Consider the following 18273-nt stretch of genomic DNA (forward strand, 5'->3'; position numbering starts at 1 on the left):
TATAGGTTATGCTCTCAGGATTCTGTTAATTTGGCTGTTTCAAGGGTTCAAACCCATCTGGGAGAATGAGCTTTTCCATATCTACTCCCGAAGATGTGGAAATGTTCTCATCATAGTATGAAGATGGAATTTGATAATCTTACTTTCTCTGGTTTTAAAGACTGTAATAGGGAATTGCTTATAACCACCTGTCAATGCTTCTCTTTCAGTCCACATTAACCCTTGTAAATGGGGCCACAGTCTCAATTGGTAAATATCCTGGTTAGATAAGTAATTAAATAAATAAAGTGGCAGGTTTGCCTAGAATATCACTGACTGGCCTTAACAATAACTGAAGTTAATTTGCATACTGTATGTGCCACCCTTACCACACTTTAAACTAGCAAACATGGCACCCATGTGCTGTCCTTAAAGGATTTTCTGAGTCTCTCTTTAAATAAAAAAAAGAGCCCAATTAATGTAATAGCAACTTCATAAAATCACCCAATTTAGCCAGCCAATATTGTCAATGCCAGACTACAAATATATGTATCTAGTATTATTGCATTATAACTAGGGTTTCTGATTTTCTGTGTTTCACCCCGACTTTTCTACTCTCCTTTAATAAATTCAATTGATACCTGTTAAGCTATTTGTGTATCTCAATCACAACTTGTTCATAGTAAAAATGATTTCATTAACTATTTTCTTTAAAACTAAATCGGCCAAGCCCTCAATTACAAGCTGAATGTACAAACGGGATTGCCTCATGTTAGTAAGTGACTAAGTTATATTAAAACTACAATGAAAAATTAAGTATTTTATGCTGGACAACTATTACAATCTTTATGTGTAACTGTACTTACACAAAAGACTAATCACTTTTGTTTTTAAATGAAAAAGACCTGCGATTTAAAAGGCTGTAAACTAAATCAATTTTTCTATTAACACATTTCTCAGCTGTGACTCTCAAAAATGAAAGGCTTAACAGGTATCAATTGAATTTTTAAAAGGAGAGTAGGAAAGTCGGCGAAAAACAGACAGACAATCAGAAGCCCTAATTTTAAACACCGTAACTCTGCATTATACAAAGCACAATGAAACAATACTGCAAACTGCATTTTAATGAGAACCTTACAGGGAAAGCATGTACAAATATTTAAAATAAACAAAAACAAAATGAGATACAGGGTCTATTGGTTGCACATATGATCTATAATATGTATCTGAATCATTTGCCAAACCCCAGAACTTTCCCAGTAACAATGAGGCTTTTTTGTAAATCACATTCCCAGTCCTACATTGGCAGGAATCCCAAACCTGTGCCATATTTGGTAAAAAGTTTAGCTTAGGAGCCAGCCAAAACTTCAAGGAGCAACATAGCTTCTAAAACATTTATTTACATAGAATCCATTTCAGAATGGCTTCTAACCTTTGCATTTCTGTAGCCAATTTAAAAACACTGATACATATGCTTCTGATTAAAATGGCACATTGAAAACCTTTCTGCAAAAAGGTACACTGTATTCAGATAGGGGCAGCATGAACTGAGTATAATTCTACACCAATACACAATGCAAATTAGCTATTCAACAGGGTCTAAGTGCACCAATGGCACTGATTCAAATTGCTTTACAAATTAACTGAATGAAGTGCTGCGCAGTAAAATGTTTTTTTTTTTTTTTTGTTAGAGTAGGAAATATTTACCAAATAACTAAAATAATGGATTTAAATGAGTAATTCAGTAAGTCACCCTGAAAATATTTGTCATGATGGCAAGGAAGAGACACCAAGACAATCAAACGTCTGTCAATACCGTTACTTCTACCTTATCACAGCGATGTCGACACCTTGCCTGGAGACATTGTAAATAGCATTCTACAGTATTCAGTTTATACAGCCCAGGATTTTAGAGTACAACATTCCCCCCAACATGAGGGGGCTACCTAAAAACAAATCTCACATCCGATCAGCCCCGGGATCATGTTCCTTGCATCTCAACTGACACTGAAGAAGAGAGGGTATTTCTGACCTTCAGAAGTGGGTCTGCATGTCTAAACAAATCAGGGATATACCATAGAATCATTTATATTCACCCAAAGAATATCAGTATTCAAGTTTGCATTAAATAATCTGTACACTCCAGGCAGCGTTTCATAATCTTTTGGTATTATACTACCATTTGTTTGCTTTTACTGTATGTGAATGCAGAGTGCGTTTTCTGGAAAGATGGAGAATTCGGTCTGAATTATAATGCTGTGCAGCAGAGTAGAACCACTGGCAGCCGTTTTATACTCTCGGATAGTAGTAACTGTGTATTTCTCAAAAATGCTCAAGTTTATTTGTAATTTCACAATATAGCCTTATCTATGGGCAAGACAAATACTTGAACAAAGATAGTGTGTGTGTGTGTGTGTATATATATATATATTTTTTTTTTCACTGGCTATATAAAACCCCAATGGGAAAAACCAATACAGCAAATGGCGTTTAACTCCACTAAAAACTACATAATGATCCTAACAGGAAAGAGGACAAATAACCTCACTCATAAACAGCAGACCAATAACCAATATATCTATGTCCCTTATTTATCTTTCAGAAACTGAAACAGACATGGCATATTTTTGTTTTGTTACGGAGAGGTAAATTATTTTCTAGACACTATTGTTCTCTGCCTTCAGTGTGGAGGTCCTTGAGGAGAGAGAGAGAGAGATCTCTTAAAATGATGAGGGAGTCTGACATGTTTCACTATGAAAATTCTGTCCCAGACTACATTAAAATAAAACGTGCAGCTTAGGAGACGTCTGCGTTCATGTTGGGTTTAGGGAATTTTATACCCAAACTATGCCATAAACCAAGGGGATCAGGCTGCTTTTACACAGGTTGGATTTATGAATGCAAGCCATTGTATATAAAAAACAGGACTAGAAATATGAAATCTTGATTTCATTAAATCAAATGTCCCCAGAAAGATGACAACAGGAGAGCTGAAACACAGGCGCAGGTCTGACTGGTTGTGTACAGACTGGTCATTTACCATCCTGAGGCATCACCAGCAGGAAGTCATTAGCAGCAGATTAGTGACGCCGAGATAGAGTGCGAGACAGAAATACAGAAAGACCACTTTTACACAGGAGACAGAGTTCTGAAAACTAAAATGGAAAATACCCCACCACCACTTATCCTTCAGTATTAACATTCTTGGGTACCACTACACTTGTGAGATGCCTTTCTTGTCGATACATTTTAACAGGAGGTAATAATGTGTCCCCGCACCTTAAGGGGAGCATAATTTAAAGGGAATGTCGTCTCAGATTTAAAAAGTTACAACACAGATTTAAATAAACCAAAACCCAATTTCGTGTACAATGAAAAAGCCGTGGCAGTTTCAGCACTAAGCGGTCAGCATTTTCGGGAGCTCATCATACTTTGCTGCATATTAACATTCCTTAATTTGAATATGGTTACATATGGTTATGACAAGACTTACTGAGTGATTCTGACAGCCCTCAGTAGGGATAACCATGGCTTCACACGTAGTCTCGGTGTGCAGATGTCTAGGACTGTTTTCATATGCAAACTGCCTACGTACCCTAACGTAAACCTTTTGTTGAAAAAATGCATACCAAGTGAAAAGCTGAAGCTGGAAGTTTGAGGAAACAAACTGAAAATAAAAGTTGCGTCTGTTAAATTACTCTATGTAGAACTACTATTAAAAAACAAAGTAATGCTGCTAAAATGACAACCAGCCAAATGCTAAAGTATTGAAAGAAAATTAAAAGTTAGTTGAAGTGAACCGGGCAAAGCTGCAAAACGAAAGCGATGCTGCCCACAAATATCTGGAAGCTGCTTTATTAAATGCTTGTGGTGAATGGGTCAGTTTACTTATATTAAGGTAGCTTTATTTTCCTATGCATGTACTGAACATTAGCTTAGTTTGTCTGATTACTTGGTTGCTGCATTCTACTGGCATATTGATTGAACTGAAGTGTAAGGGCCTATCCCATAGAGTTCTATCTAGCTTTATTACATGAGCTGCAGATCTACTCTATTAATACATTATATTATTATTTCTACACTATGTCTACTTGTTTAATACATTGCTATGAGTGATACCATAACACTGTACTCCACTTATTTGTCACTGTTACAAAAACAACACGTGTGTAATAATGGTATGTCCCATTCCCTTGGCTGCACAACTGCAGTTTTTTTTTTTTCGGTTTTAAAACTTTCGTTTTGGTTTTACCGAAAACCACATGGATGTGTGGACCACATTCTACAACAAGGACTATCTATACAGGCGGGGTGGACTGCACTTAAATAAAAAGGGAACCAATCTACTTGGAGAAAAGATCCTCGAGCAGGTTCAGAAGCATTTAAACTAGAAAGGAAATCAACAAAAAAACAGAAGGGAGACCACATCAAAACAAGGACAACAACTCAAGTAAGACAACCATTAAATATATTTATCTAAATGCTAGAAGTATCAGAAATAAAACATGAGAACTTAAAGCTACTGCACTAACAAGTAACTATGACGTGATAGGCGTTACAGAAACTTGATTGTCTGATAGTGATGGGGACGAACATAATATTTGTGGGTATACACTGTATAGGAAAGACAGGCATGACAGAAGAGGAGGAGGGGTAGCACTATATATAGAAACAGTCTTGAAGCCCAGGTGTTAAATCTGGACAAAGAAAATAAAGCCGAATCAATATGGGTCAGAATAACGGACAAAAATTCAAAGGGCATAATAATAGGAGCATGCTATAGACTGCCAGATTCAGACGGCGAGCAAAATAATCTGTTACACAATGACACTAGAAATGCATGTAGCAAAGGAGAAGCCATACTAATGGAGGATTTCAACTTCCTCATATAAAATGGAAAAACCCGGTGGGGAGCACGACGGACAAAATTGAAATGGTGGAAATGACAAATGACTGCTTCCTAACGCAATTTGTCAATGCACCGACTAGAGGGGAGACTTGCCTTGATTTAGTCTTTTCAAATAACGAAGACAGAATAACTAAAACAGAGGTCAGAGAACCACTGGCAAACTCAGACCACAACATGGGCTCATTTAAAGTGCTTTTTAAAACCCCCAAAATAATTACTAAAGCTAAGGTTTACAATTTAGAAAGGCAAACTATGAAGGTATGAAACAGAGACTAACATAAGTAGATTGGAGTAAAATAGAGAAAACATCCACAGAAAAAGGATGGCTGTTTTTTTAAAAATGTAGTACTAGAAGCGCAAAATAAACAATTAAATCCCAAAAGTAGACAAATGTAAATAAAAACAATAAATCGCCAAACTGGTTTAATAGATCAATTAAAAAAAAAAATATTCAGCAAAAAAAGGCACTTTAGAGCATTTAAAAGGGACCAAAAACAAAAAGTACACAGAAAGAGTATACAGAACTGCACACACAAGTCAAAAAGGAAGTTAGAAAGGCCAAGAGAGAGATAGAAATGAACATTGTTAAGGGTGCTAAAACCAATTCCAAAATGTTTTTCCAATATTACAACAGCAAGAGAACATTCAAAAGAGGAGGTTAAATGTCTAAGACACAAATGGCAAAATTATAGATGAAAAAAATATAGCAAATATATTAAATTATTACTTTTCACAAGTTTTTACAAAGGAGGATATGGACAACATGCCCCACGTCAACCTGTTCCTATCCAGTTTTAAATAACTTTAGCATAACCGTGTTAAAGGGACTATGATCTCTTAAAATAAACAAATCCCCTGGGCCAGATGAGATCCTCCCAATGGTACTCAAAGAAATAAAAGAAGTTAATTACAAACCGCTAACCAAGATCATGCAACAGTCTCTTGACACATAGGTTGTACCGACTGACTGGAAAATTACAAAAGTAATACCAATCCACAAAAAGGGAAACAAAACTGAACCAGGTAACTACAGACCAATAAGCCTGACTTCTATTATATGTAAACTTATGGAAACTATAATAAGATCCAAAATGGAAAATTACCTATATGGTAACAGTATCCTGGGAGACTGTCAACAAGGTTTTAGGAAAGGGAGATCTGCTTGGTTTTTTTGAGGATGCAACATTGATAACGGATAATTGCAAAGCATATGACATGGTTTTAGATTTCCAGAAAGCTTTTGACAAAGTCCCACATAAAAGACTAATTCTCAAACTGAACGCAGTAGGGATTCATGGAAATGCATGTACATGGGATTAGGGAGTGGTTAACATGTAGAAAACAGAAAGCACTGATTAGAGGAAAAACCTCAAAATGGAGTGAGGTAACCAGCGGTGTACCACAGGGATCAGTATTAGGTCCTCTGCTATTCCTAATCTACATTAATGATTTAGATTCTGGTATAGTAAGCAAACTTGTTAAATTTGCAGATGACACAAAAAACAGGAGGAGTGGCAAACACTGTTGCAGCAGCAAAGGTAATTCAAAATTATCTAGACAACATTCAGAACTGGGCAGACACATCGCAAATGACATTTAACAGAGAAAAGAGTAAGGTACTGCAAGCAGGCAATAAAAATGTACATTATAAATATCATATGGGAGATACTGAAATTGAAGAAGGAATCTATGAAAAAGACCTAGGAGTTTTTGTTGACTCAGAAATGTCTTCATCTAGACAATGTGGGGAAGCTATAAAAAAGGCTAACAAGATACTCGGATATATTGTGAAAAGTGTTGAATTTAAATCAAGGGAAGTAATGTTAAAACTGTACAATGCACTAGTAAGACCTCATCTTGAATAGTGTTCAGTGCTGGTCACCTTGCTACAAAAAGGATATTGCTGCTCTAAAAAGAGTGCAAAGAAGAGCGACCAGAATTATTCCGGGTTTGAAAGGCATGTCATATGCAGACAGGCTAAAAGAATTGAATCTGTTCAGTCTTGAACAAAGAAGACAACACAATGACCTGATTCAAGCATTCAAAATTCTGAAAGGTATTGACAATGTCGACCCAAGGGACTTTTTCGACCTGAAAAAAGAAAACAAGGATCATGGGTCACAAATGGAGATTAGACAAAGGGGCATTCAGAACAGAAAACAGGAGGCACTTTTTTTACAAAGAGAATTGTGAGGGTCTGGAACCAACTCCCCAGTAATGTTGTTGAAGCTGACACCCTAGGATCCTTCAAGAAGCTGCTTGATGAGATTCTGGGATCAATAAGCTACTAACAACCAAATGAGCAAGATAGGCCAAAAGGCCTCCTCTTGTTTGTAAACTTTCTTATGTTCTTACATACTAGAGTGCTCAGAGAAGTGTTTTGCCCACGTGGATTCGCTTACACTTATACAGTACATTACTAAGGCCCTAACTACTTCACGGCCGTGAAACATGGCACGGACCATGAAATTAATTCTTCTCCATGAAAACTGTTTATTTTGTGTACTTTTACCCTACGCTTATATCCAGTTAAGTTATGTGTATCGGTCCAGGTTCCTTATATGATTATAAGCTTGTTTCAATTTCAAAAAGAAAACTGGACAGGATTTATTGATTGACACATATCAGCCAATAACCACTCTCCTCACTGATTGGTAGATATGGGCATCCAGGGCGGGTTTAGTATCCTTGGAGCTCTCAACTGATATTGTTAAGCTAATGAAAGTTTTGTGAGTGCCAAAAATGAATACCAAAAAAGTCTACAATAATTACTGCAGCGGATCATGTACAATAATTTTGCATTCTACTGGTGGCAAACTATTACATCCGTTGAGCTATGATCCAGTGGCATTTAGACTCAGACAGCAATCGAATGAAAAAGGTTGCGGATAGTGCATTGCTTCAAAACGAAAATGTAAAACAAAAAAATTATAATAATTTTCTGAAATAGCGGCACGTGACAACGTAGTAATATTAAATATTATGAGTTTTGCTCAAGACAGACGGCTACAGTTGGGACCGATTTAAAACAAAACAATATGTATAAAATACATTAACAAAGCAGGTTACTCTTGATCTCTGCATCATCATCCTGTATTTGTTCACAGACGCATATTCTCAGTAACTTTTAGAAGCAACACCACAGATTACGTTCTTGACAGCAAGTTATACACAAGACACGTTTTTAATTTCATGGAATATTCAGTGTCATTAACATATTATCAATTTGTTATTGTGGGGTACCAATCGATAAATAATTGTATTATTATCGTTATCGGACTAATAATAACAACATTTTCATATGATGACTGAAGTTCTCTTTACAAAACCAATAAAATAAGTTCTTTCATTCTTTTCAAATCTAACTCAGATCTGGAATGAAGTTGGTTACGGTTGCTATGAGATGTAACTCCTTGTGCTCAGAGTCTCAGTTTTGTTGGTCAAGGTATAAACCCCCACTACACTGTACTTATAGCAGCTTTTTTAAAAAAATACCAAAAACTAAAATAAATGTCTTATTGACATGTAACTGATGTTTTATTCCCATTTTATGCAACTGTCATAGTTTTTGCATGCTAGACAAAGTATACAACATGTTACCTTCAATTCTAACTTTGTAATTGTTGTATGACATGTCTATAAAAAAGGACACTAAACTAATTTTTAGCAATTATAGCAGGCTTTTCTTTTTGAAAAGTTACTTAGTGTGAAAGAATAATGGCTTCAATTAAAAACAAGCCTCAGAAACTACATTTACAAAAGTACAAGGATTGACAAATATCCTCAAAACCTGAAGATGTTTACAGGGTTCCCAACCTTTGTTCAACTTGAGATAGAGTGACTTACCTGCCCGCACTATATGCACACTGAATCCCAGAATACAAATGTTGCCAGTTCTCTAAATAAATTCCTCAATCATGTACTATTCCAATAATCCAAAACACAATTAAAGGGGGAAAAAAAAAAATCCATGCTATTTAGAAGTGAGGGGAAAAGGGAAAACTCCAAAAGGGTATATTCGACTTACTGTACCGCAAACAGGTGTTTAAAGAAGGAACCATAAAAGCGCTGTGAGCTGCACTTACTCGTCATATTTGATATGATAAATAACATCGTCCTCATTGTCCAAGCAGTCCGTGTAAGAGGTGGAAGGTGCACTATCCAAGATAAAAGAGGATTTCCCATTACTGTCCTGGGATGAATGGTTTTGGTCTATTTCCAGCTTTCCGTTAGTCCTTTTGCTCATTTTTGAACTTTTAGCTGAAGCCTTGCCATTATGTCCCTTTGTGGCTCTAGTCACATTTTCTATGCTGGCTTCAAACCAGGCCCCAATGCTCACATCCCGACAGTCCACCAGCTCATTTATCTGGAAGAAAATGAAGACACACCCAATGAGACTCAAGATAAGGCAACATAAAACAAAAGCACAGTCAAAACACCATTCATGCAACACACTTTACCCCTGGAAATAACAGAAAGGTAAAGCTCCATGACCTACATGTGCATGTATGTACAAGTCAAAATTAAATTGTGACACATGTATGTACAGGTACCTCTCAAAACCTTGTGGTTAAGACATCATACAAATAACTGACCCTCAGATGCTTTGCTCCTGTTGTGTGCTATTTAGGGATAGGATATTCAAGAACTCTGAAAGAAATATTCATGTTAAAAAGTTGATCAAAACAGACATAGCCAGCATTAATATTTCCAACCACAAGCTCTAGATAAATAACGCATTAGAAGCATGAAGCGTAAAAGAAAGCCTCCACTAAATTCAGGACAATAAGCAAGAAATACTGACCATTTCAATTCTTAATATCGGGTGTCAGTTCAAAAGTGCAATATTTCCACCAAACATTTCCGGAAAGGAATCTGAAATGGTGGTAATGGATTCAATAAGGCACACTCAGGTCAGGGTGCTATTCAAAACATATGAAATGTTTTTTTCATTATTACTTTTCTTATTTTTACATCTCTTCACTTTAAGTAATCTGCCCTTGTTGCCAACTAAATCACAAGTTGCATCACGCTTACATCACATCTATGGAGACTATGCATTTAAAAGTTCTGATGAACCAAAGCCAATTTGTCGCTGTTCACTAGAGCAGGGAAAAATGGAACACGAGATTCCCCACATCGGTTAAACCAACACACCCTAACGAACCAGAAGCGAGCACAAACAGATGGCTGTGGAACATAAACACACACATTCACACTGCTTGATAGTTCAGATAGCTGCTTCACTGAATTCAATGCTTCCAAATCACAGGGGAGAATAAACAAACATACAAAAAAATGTTATTATTAACAAAAACCATCCCTAAATTCAATTTTGAAATCAAATCTGAATAACCCAAGAGGCCCAGTCACAAAACTTGACAGAGTAACCATGAACAAATATGGAAAGCAGCATAAAATCTAATGGACATCACAAAGGGTATGATATTGAGGGCCCGTGTAACTGGCTTCCCCCTCAGCGTAATGGCTTCATTGACCAACATGTTCCTGGAATGACAACATTTGTACACAAGTACACCCCGTGCTGGGTGTTCATCTTTCTAAAGGAACAGCTTGGGAATCAACAAAAGCAAAGCACAGCCTTGAAATGAATGTGGCTTCTGAACATTGTCTACACGCAAGAGGAATATGCATGGCAAACAGTGACATGGTTGCAATATGGACTGCATGTTTAATTTAATTGAGTTTTGATAGGGGGAGAGAATAAAACTTTGTGCAGCCTGTATCTCAGAGTTTAAGGTAACAGGTGGTGACAGAGTGGCTGCGACAGAGGTAAATTTTATTATTCAGTTGGTAGCATACCATTTAGCTTTGCAGCAGAAACTTTCCATCACAACCATTTCCTCAATCTAATTTGTATCACTGTACCTTCCTGCAGAAAATGTCACCTTGGTCAAATGAAATAAAACAGCAGATGTGTTAACTATTTAAAAGTTACATCCCCATTGGAACCTATTAGTTTGAGTGTAGCTCTCACACTCATTGACAAAGCATTTTAAATATTTAAACCTACATCAGGTTCTACAAAAAAAGATTAATGACGTTAATATCAGTTTTTATTCAGATTTAATGACTTCATATGTCTGTGCTTCTCTTGTGGGACTGACACAGCAAAAAGCGTGCAAGGACTTGAACAGACGTAGCCATGTGACTTGCTCCATACACCTACATTACACCATTTAATTGCTTATGGGGTTAAATATTATACACATATTTCATGGTATTATGTTCAGCATTCCACAATCCCCATGTGCGCGTTTTTTTTTTTTTTTTCCCCTCAACAGAAAAGTCCAATTAACACTGGGGACCTGATTCATCGTCTACTGGTACAACAAGGCAGATCACAGGGAAACTGTGACCGGACATAAACTTGATTACAAGAGAACAATAACCTGTGAGCTTTTTCAGAGCATGATTTTACAATACTGCTCGTTTTACAGACTCAGACTGAACTCATTTCAGACTACCTAATGTTACGTTGTGGTTAGGAAAGAATCATAAAAACCAACATCAATTTACAGTCAGCTGTCGACTGCATCGGCAGCATAAGAAAAGCCTTGTTAAAGATCTCTAGGGTTCTGTGGTGTTTTGCAAATCTGCTGGAAACTGTTTACCTGCATGACGCACTTGCAGGCTGCTGCAACCAGAGAAACAACCACACGCAGACTGTTCGGCCAAATTTAATTTGGTTGGTCAACAAAAAAAAAAAAAAAAAAAAAAAAAAAAAAAAAAAAAAAAACAGAAAACATTAATCAATTTCCCAATCGAATATCAGAACATTGAGCACAAAAAACATGTAACAATACAACTAGAAACACGCTTGTGCATTTTATCATACATAATATAAAACATGCATTTATATACGATTTAAAAGCAAAAAAGACATCCGATTTTTTCATGAAATTCTACACTTATCACAACAAAACAAATACATATGAAAGCGCTTTAGTCTCGCAACCATACAAGCTACAGAGATATAATGCTCCAAATAAGCCATCAGGGAGATTATATTGATCAATGAATGTTTAAATTGACATTTGCCAACTAAAATCCATGCCAAACTCTAATTAATCTATTAATTGTCGCATATGTAGTGGTTAGTGATTTATATTTGGTGTGCTGGTAGGAGGTTTTAGGCCATATTTACTCAAGTCTGTAATTACCCCCCCACCCCCCCCACCCCCCAAAATGAGACCATTAATAAAAAAAAGTCCTAATCTAACCAAGCTACAATATTTACTGCTGGTTAGTGGCTTCAACAAGTAAATGGAAAGGCATGAACAAGAAAATAAACAGAAGGAAGGGGACAACTGATGGGCGTAAGAGACAAAGCCAGGTCATCACAGACTGCTACACAGCAGCACCTACTTACTGTGTAGAGCAGGCCGGGAGAATCAGACTCGATTTTTTTAAGCTAAGCTGCCAGGCCCTGGCACCCACAACAGTTGCTACAGTGGCTGAACACTTTGCGGTGCTATGTCAGCAGGTTGCCGTAGAAACTGCATACGAAATGAGGGGTGTGAAATGGCTGCAAGAGCACACTGCCAAATCAAACTGCCATAAGACTCTGGACCATAACGTAAACTTCTGCAAAACGATTCAAGGCCAGTCCTATACTGGAAACAGAAAATAAAAAGACATGCAGCAGAACCGTTTCCAGCATAAAAAGAAGGCTGTAATAGTGAAAAACCTGCATTTATAATCACGGAACGTGGTAGGGTTTTTTAAGTGTAATGTAGTGGATTCTGTACAAGAATGATTCCATTGAGCATGTTTCACTGTACAATGTATGAATTTAGAAGTGTGGTTTAATCTATTGTTCTGTCCTCTTCCAATACTATACACAAACCCACTATGTTAACCCAATGTTGGCTGGAGCCAATGGTTCTTTACTGGGTTCTTATTGCAGAACTCAAGTTCCTTTAAATGTCACTAAAAACCTTTAACAGATACTTCACAAGCCATCAGATGTACAGCAGAATCCTGGGTTCTACTATGTGGCAATATCTAAGGAGAAAACATGGATTTTTCGTCCTTGACTTTTAAATCACTGTGTTTGTATTGGGAAAGATTTCCGTGTGAATTTGGGGTATTTGTGTTAATGAAATGGTGCTTTCTGGTTTTCATGTGAAGGGAAAAAGCATATAACCGCCTTAATCAAAATCCACCTTGCTATAATTTCCCAATGAGTCATAAAAGGGGTGCTTTTTATCATCGACACTTGACTAAGATTTAAATTTTTTACCTATTGTGTGTTCTCGGTCATTCTCTATTGTTTCTGAATAGAGAATTGCTTGCTAACTTATCCAGCAAAAATATGAAAAAGGATATTAGTGTTGCTCTGTGCACTGAAGCTCGTTGGTGAAACTATGTGACTTGATCGCGAGTGAGAGACTGTTTCCCGGAGAGCTAACCTAGGACCAGGTTACACTATTTATGATTATCAACTCCTTAAAGAACAAATCAAATACATTATTATTAATAATTATACACCCAACTGTGCATAATAAGGCTGTATTATTGTAATTACAGCATACAATGGTTAGCACTATATTCGTGTTCTAATGAACAAAGTGAAGGAAAAGGCCAGTTTCACATGAACACTTTTATTCTATATCCTGTAAAAACAAGTCTCAATACTACTGCGTTTTCTCCCCTAGCCTCACACATTCCATCCACTTATACTTTGCTGCCAATCACCATCATCACCGCCAGTTTGCATTTTTTCTACTGCAAACATGCGTCTAAACCAAGAGATGATAAATGCAGCCTTTGCTGTGTCTGGGTTTCACTGCCTCAATTAGCAGAGACAAGCGACTGCAGTATGATCGCCTCCTTATTCTCAAAAGTACCAGTAGCTTTGTTTAAACAAGTTGTTTACAGTGTTTAAACCTTTATTAAAAGGCAAGTGAAAAAATATTTTTTGTACAAACTCCACATGTATAATAAATCATTAGTAACCACATTGGAAGCAGACTCGTGAATGTACACGAACTGTTGATATAAATCCAACAACATGCGGCGTGTTTTAGTATTCAAACTTTATTCATATTTATTTTTTATATATATATATATATATAATTACTGCCCTATTTTTCTGAATGAAGAAATTTACAGTAGTTTCTAAATTATTTGTAAGCCTTCATTTTGTAACTTAATGTACTGTATATAGTGATTAAGGTTAAAAAATATATATATATTTCTTAATAAAAATGGAAACGGGTGACTGATATATACATGTATTCATGTAACAAGCACGTTTTCTATTAACAGTCAGCTAAATCTGCATTTTATTTTTTGTTGTTAAATTGTCTTTTAAAAAAAGAAGTGTGTCCAACACACATATTCTCTGGCAAAAGAAATAGTACGATACCAGAGTGGAAAACGCCTGATAGAATGGTTCTTGTCACACCACGTAGTTCGTGAAGGTGACCTTCAGGATATATTTGAAAAATACCCTCAACCACTGCATAATTTATTAATTTATAAAATCATAAATCAAAACTGTCTTTTTCATAACTTTAATTCAACAATTTAAATTCAAACCATTCCTTTTACACAACCAGGGCATTCTTTGTGTGCATTACTGCTTACCTTATTGCCACTGATGGCTCTTCATGTATTAAATTGTTCCAGGGCATTTTCACTGTCCCTACAAGCACCCATGACATTGTATATCCCGGTCTCAATGACTGCGGAGGATAACAAAACCAAAATCCTGCACAACTTCTAAATTTCTACACTGTCCATTCAAGAAAACAAATAAAAACAGGGGATATATTTTCATCTGTATTGTGAACATAATTAAGGGTTTACAAACCCCCCCCCCCCCCCCCCCCAAATCCCATCACAAATGCAGTGGTGCAATAACCTGAGGATAGCAGGCGTTGCTGGTTTCCCAGGAGCGAGGAATGTAGCATGGCTGGGTAGCAGGCTCCCATGGTCAATGTGTTTATAATTTGCTGCAGGCAGGGTCTACTGCAGGAATCATTTTAACTACGACCTGCCTGCATATTTCAACTACTGTGCTGCTTCCAGCATTCACAATCATTGCATATATATACATATATACATATATATATATATATATATATATATATATATATATATATATATATATATATATATGATATATATATATATATATGATATATATATATATCGGTTCAATTTTATAATTTCAAAGAGAAAACAAAATTGATTTTCCGAACTGAATAAAAGATGGCGCAGATGTTTGCGACTCCCCACTCGCTTGGTTAAAAGAGAATTCTTAAAGAAAGGAAAAGGAAATAAATTAAATTAATGTTCTTTTCATTCTTGTTTTGTGTTGGCAAGGCTTACAATTTTAAATCAGCAGAAATGTTCTTAACCTAATTTTCTCATTACAAGTGTTGTAATTGTACTTCGGCTCTGGACCATGTTTCAGACTCATGTTGTTAACCAAGAAAAGAAAAAGTGAACACTTCACCCGCTAAAGAGAGCACAGAAAAATCCATGGCAACCGTTACAGTACAATTTAACCAGTGGGGTACTGAAAACCATGAAAGGTGAACCCCTGCTGCTATTACATTTTCAGAATGAGCAAAAACACCAGGAGACAATTCACAGGTAGAGCATTGTGTTGGGCCATGTCCAGGCTGCACTGTGTCCAGTAAACTTGTATATAATTACATTGTGTGTATAAAGCAGCAATGGTGGCCTGCTACATTTACAAAACTGTTATTATATTTAATATAAAACTATTTAAAACATAAAATATAAGTGATTAAAAAGTGTAAAAAACAGCAAGTTAACACTGTTTTGTAATAAATAAATTGTATCTAATAACGGGGAATTTAAAGATTGTACACTGCTTGAGCAGATTTATTTTATTTTTATTTTTTTAAAACGGGAGCCTCTGGGGACCCACACACCAAGTAACAGAGTTAAAAGTCCAGTGTTTAGATCTGCCTCTGCTCCCATCCCAAAATACCCAAAGACATATTCCGTCCTAAAAATTTGTAATACACAGCTTCATAGACAACGCCATTGCTGTACAACCTTGAAGTACCTTCTTTTTGAGCTTACTGTACATTCAAGACAACAACCAGCTTAAATAAACGACATCTCGGAACGAAGGGCATGTCCTTTAAATTCCTGGATCTCAACGGATAAAAAACATTTTATAATTTAACCACGCAGGCAGGCAGGCAGGCAGGCAGGCTTTATTTCTTCAGGAGATGGAGAAAGTGGGTGGATGATAAGAGAAACCGCAGTAGTTTGATTTATCCAATTAAGCCCTTGTCATCCTGCATACGGTGAACATACAGCAATTTGCTCCTTTACATCTTTGAGGTATTACTCATTTAGAGAGACAAGAAAGATATTTCACAAAGTAGTAGGTCAATCATCACGCACAGTTTAACACCGTGCTCGATTTGGACGAGATCAAAACATAACTTAGAACAAGATTACTTGGCTGGACAGAGCTGCCATGTTGAGACAAGCTGTCTGAATTCCTGCCCTGTGGATGCTTCCATTAGGACAACAGGTTACAATTTGAATGATCTAAAATATACACTTTGCCACTGTTAATTCAAATTGGGTGTAATTTTAAATATTTCTACTGTAGGTTAACCCCATGTTCCCATTTCTCCCTTTTAATGACATTGTGGACAATGGATTGTGATAAATTTCGTCAACACATCTACGGGTACTTAAAATCACACTCTTTGGATGAGCATAGAAGCAGCAAAAAAAAAAAAATTAAGCCAGATATGTTGTTTATTTCAATGTGTTAACAACATTAGTTTCAGAGTATGTCTATAGTGATGATAAAGATTCTGTCCACTAGATTTTCATAATTTTCCCAATACTGTATGTAAATATCAGTGTGTGAAGTACACTGAAGTAACTAAATCCCACGGTTTAGGTTATGGGCTTTCGGGCCATCGACATACAATAAACTATAAAATGAGAGCTTTTACAAACCTAAACCATCCCCAATAGCACAATTCAAGGGGCACGTCATATCAGATTGAATGCTTTGTAATCACAAATTGAAATGAAAATGTGGAGAGAGACACTATCGTAGTTCAAATACTTAGATTAATCTGCCATATTTCCAAATGGGTTTTTATTTAATTTTTTTTTTAAAGTTTTACCTCAAGACTTGGATTTTGTATTGAAACAGCATTTCCTGGCAACAGTATGAAAGCGACAATCAGTATTTCACTCTCTCGCTGCTGTATCTCTTGGAGCTTCTAGACTGTCTATAGAGAAGCTTCTCTTCCTCCCAGTCCGGGACTCCCTTCCGTCCCATCAGGCAGAGGTCCATATGGCAGTCTGACAGACTCCATGATGAAACCCCCTACGGAATTCTGCCAGGCAAGCATTAGTGAACACACCCACCCAGCGTCGCAGTCAGGCTTTACTACGTGCTGCTGCAACATGATACAAGGTAAAATATAGCGTGATGGATATTTATTGCATACGCTATACCCATATAATTCCAGCAAGAGGTTTTTCTCTTATTCTGTAATGATTGCACCGAGTAAATTAATATTTTTTTTGGGGGGGGGGTTCCTGGGTAGTAAGTGTTATTTCCTAATTGCTTATGCCTCAAAAGTATAGAAAATGGCTATTATTCCCCACAAACTTTGCTTTTGTGACCAGGACAGTGATATTTTGAAATTTACCTATTTTCCAGAACATTCCAGATAGATTCAGTGCTGAGTAAACTTGGAGTAACTTCTAGAACTTTCCAGTAACATAAATAGTAGTATAAATACAGGGGCCTTAAGCCCACCAGTTCAGTTTAGTTCCAGCTGCCTAAGTGGATACATATCTGCATTTTTCTGAGATGGCATCAAGAGGCTGCAATGGTGGCATTCCTGATGGGTCTCCAAGGCGGTTTTACCAAGTTTCCCTGCTATCTTTGCCCTTGGGACAGCAGGGACACCAAGGCGCACTACCACAGGCGGGACTGGCCACAGCGGACCGAGTTCTCTGTGGGGAGGAATAACGTCAAGTGGGAGCCACTGGTGGACCCCCGGAAGGTGCTGATGCCACCACTGCACATCAAATTGGGCCTTATGAAACAATTTGTCAGAGCTCTAGATAAGGAGTCGGCAGCCTTCAAGTACCTTCAAGACTTCTTCCCTAAGCTGTCTGAGGCAAAGGTCAAAGCCGGTGTCTTCGTCGGAACACAGATAAAGAAGATCCTGGAGTGCAATGAATTCCCCAAGAAGCTCACTAGTAAGGAGAAAGCGGCTTGGAACAGCTTTGGTCGCAGTGGTTCGGTGCTTCCTGGGCAATCACAAGGCCGAAAACTATGTGGAGCTGGTTGAGACTCTGGTGAAGAACTACGGCACAATGGGCTGTAG

The 18273-nt window shown here is 37.0% G+C and overlaps 1 protein-coding gene across 1 annotated transcript in view; it reads right to left on the reverse strand.

Annotated features, from left to right (window-relative positions):
• LOC121314835 (E3 ubiquitin-protein ligase UHRF2-like) overlaps window positions 1-18273 on the reverse strand; it is an 80589-nt gene that overhangs the window by 35839 nt on the left and 26477 nt on the right. The window contains exon 3 of the mRNA XM_041248545.1: window positions 8974-9254. Within this exon, the coding sequence (XP_041104479.1) occupies window positions 8974-9254 (281 nt within the window). The remainder of the gene's footprint in view (window positions 1-8973; window positions 9255-18273) is intronic.

Source organism: Polyodon spathula, chromosome 1, assembly GCF_017654505.1.
Source record: "Polyodon spathula isolate WHYD16114869_AA chromosome 1, ASM1765450v1, whole genome shotgun sequence".
Lineage (NCBI taxonomy): Eukaryota > Metazoa > Chordata > Actinopteri > Acipenseriformes > Polyodontidae > Polyodon > Polyodon spathula.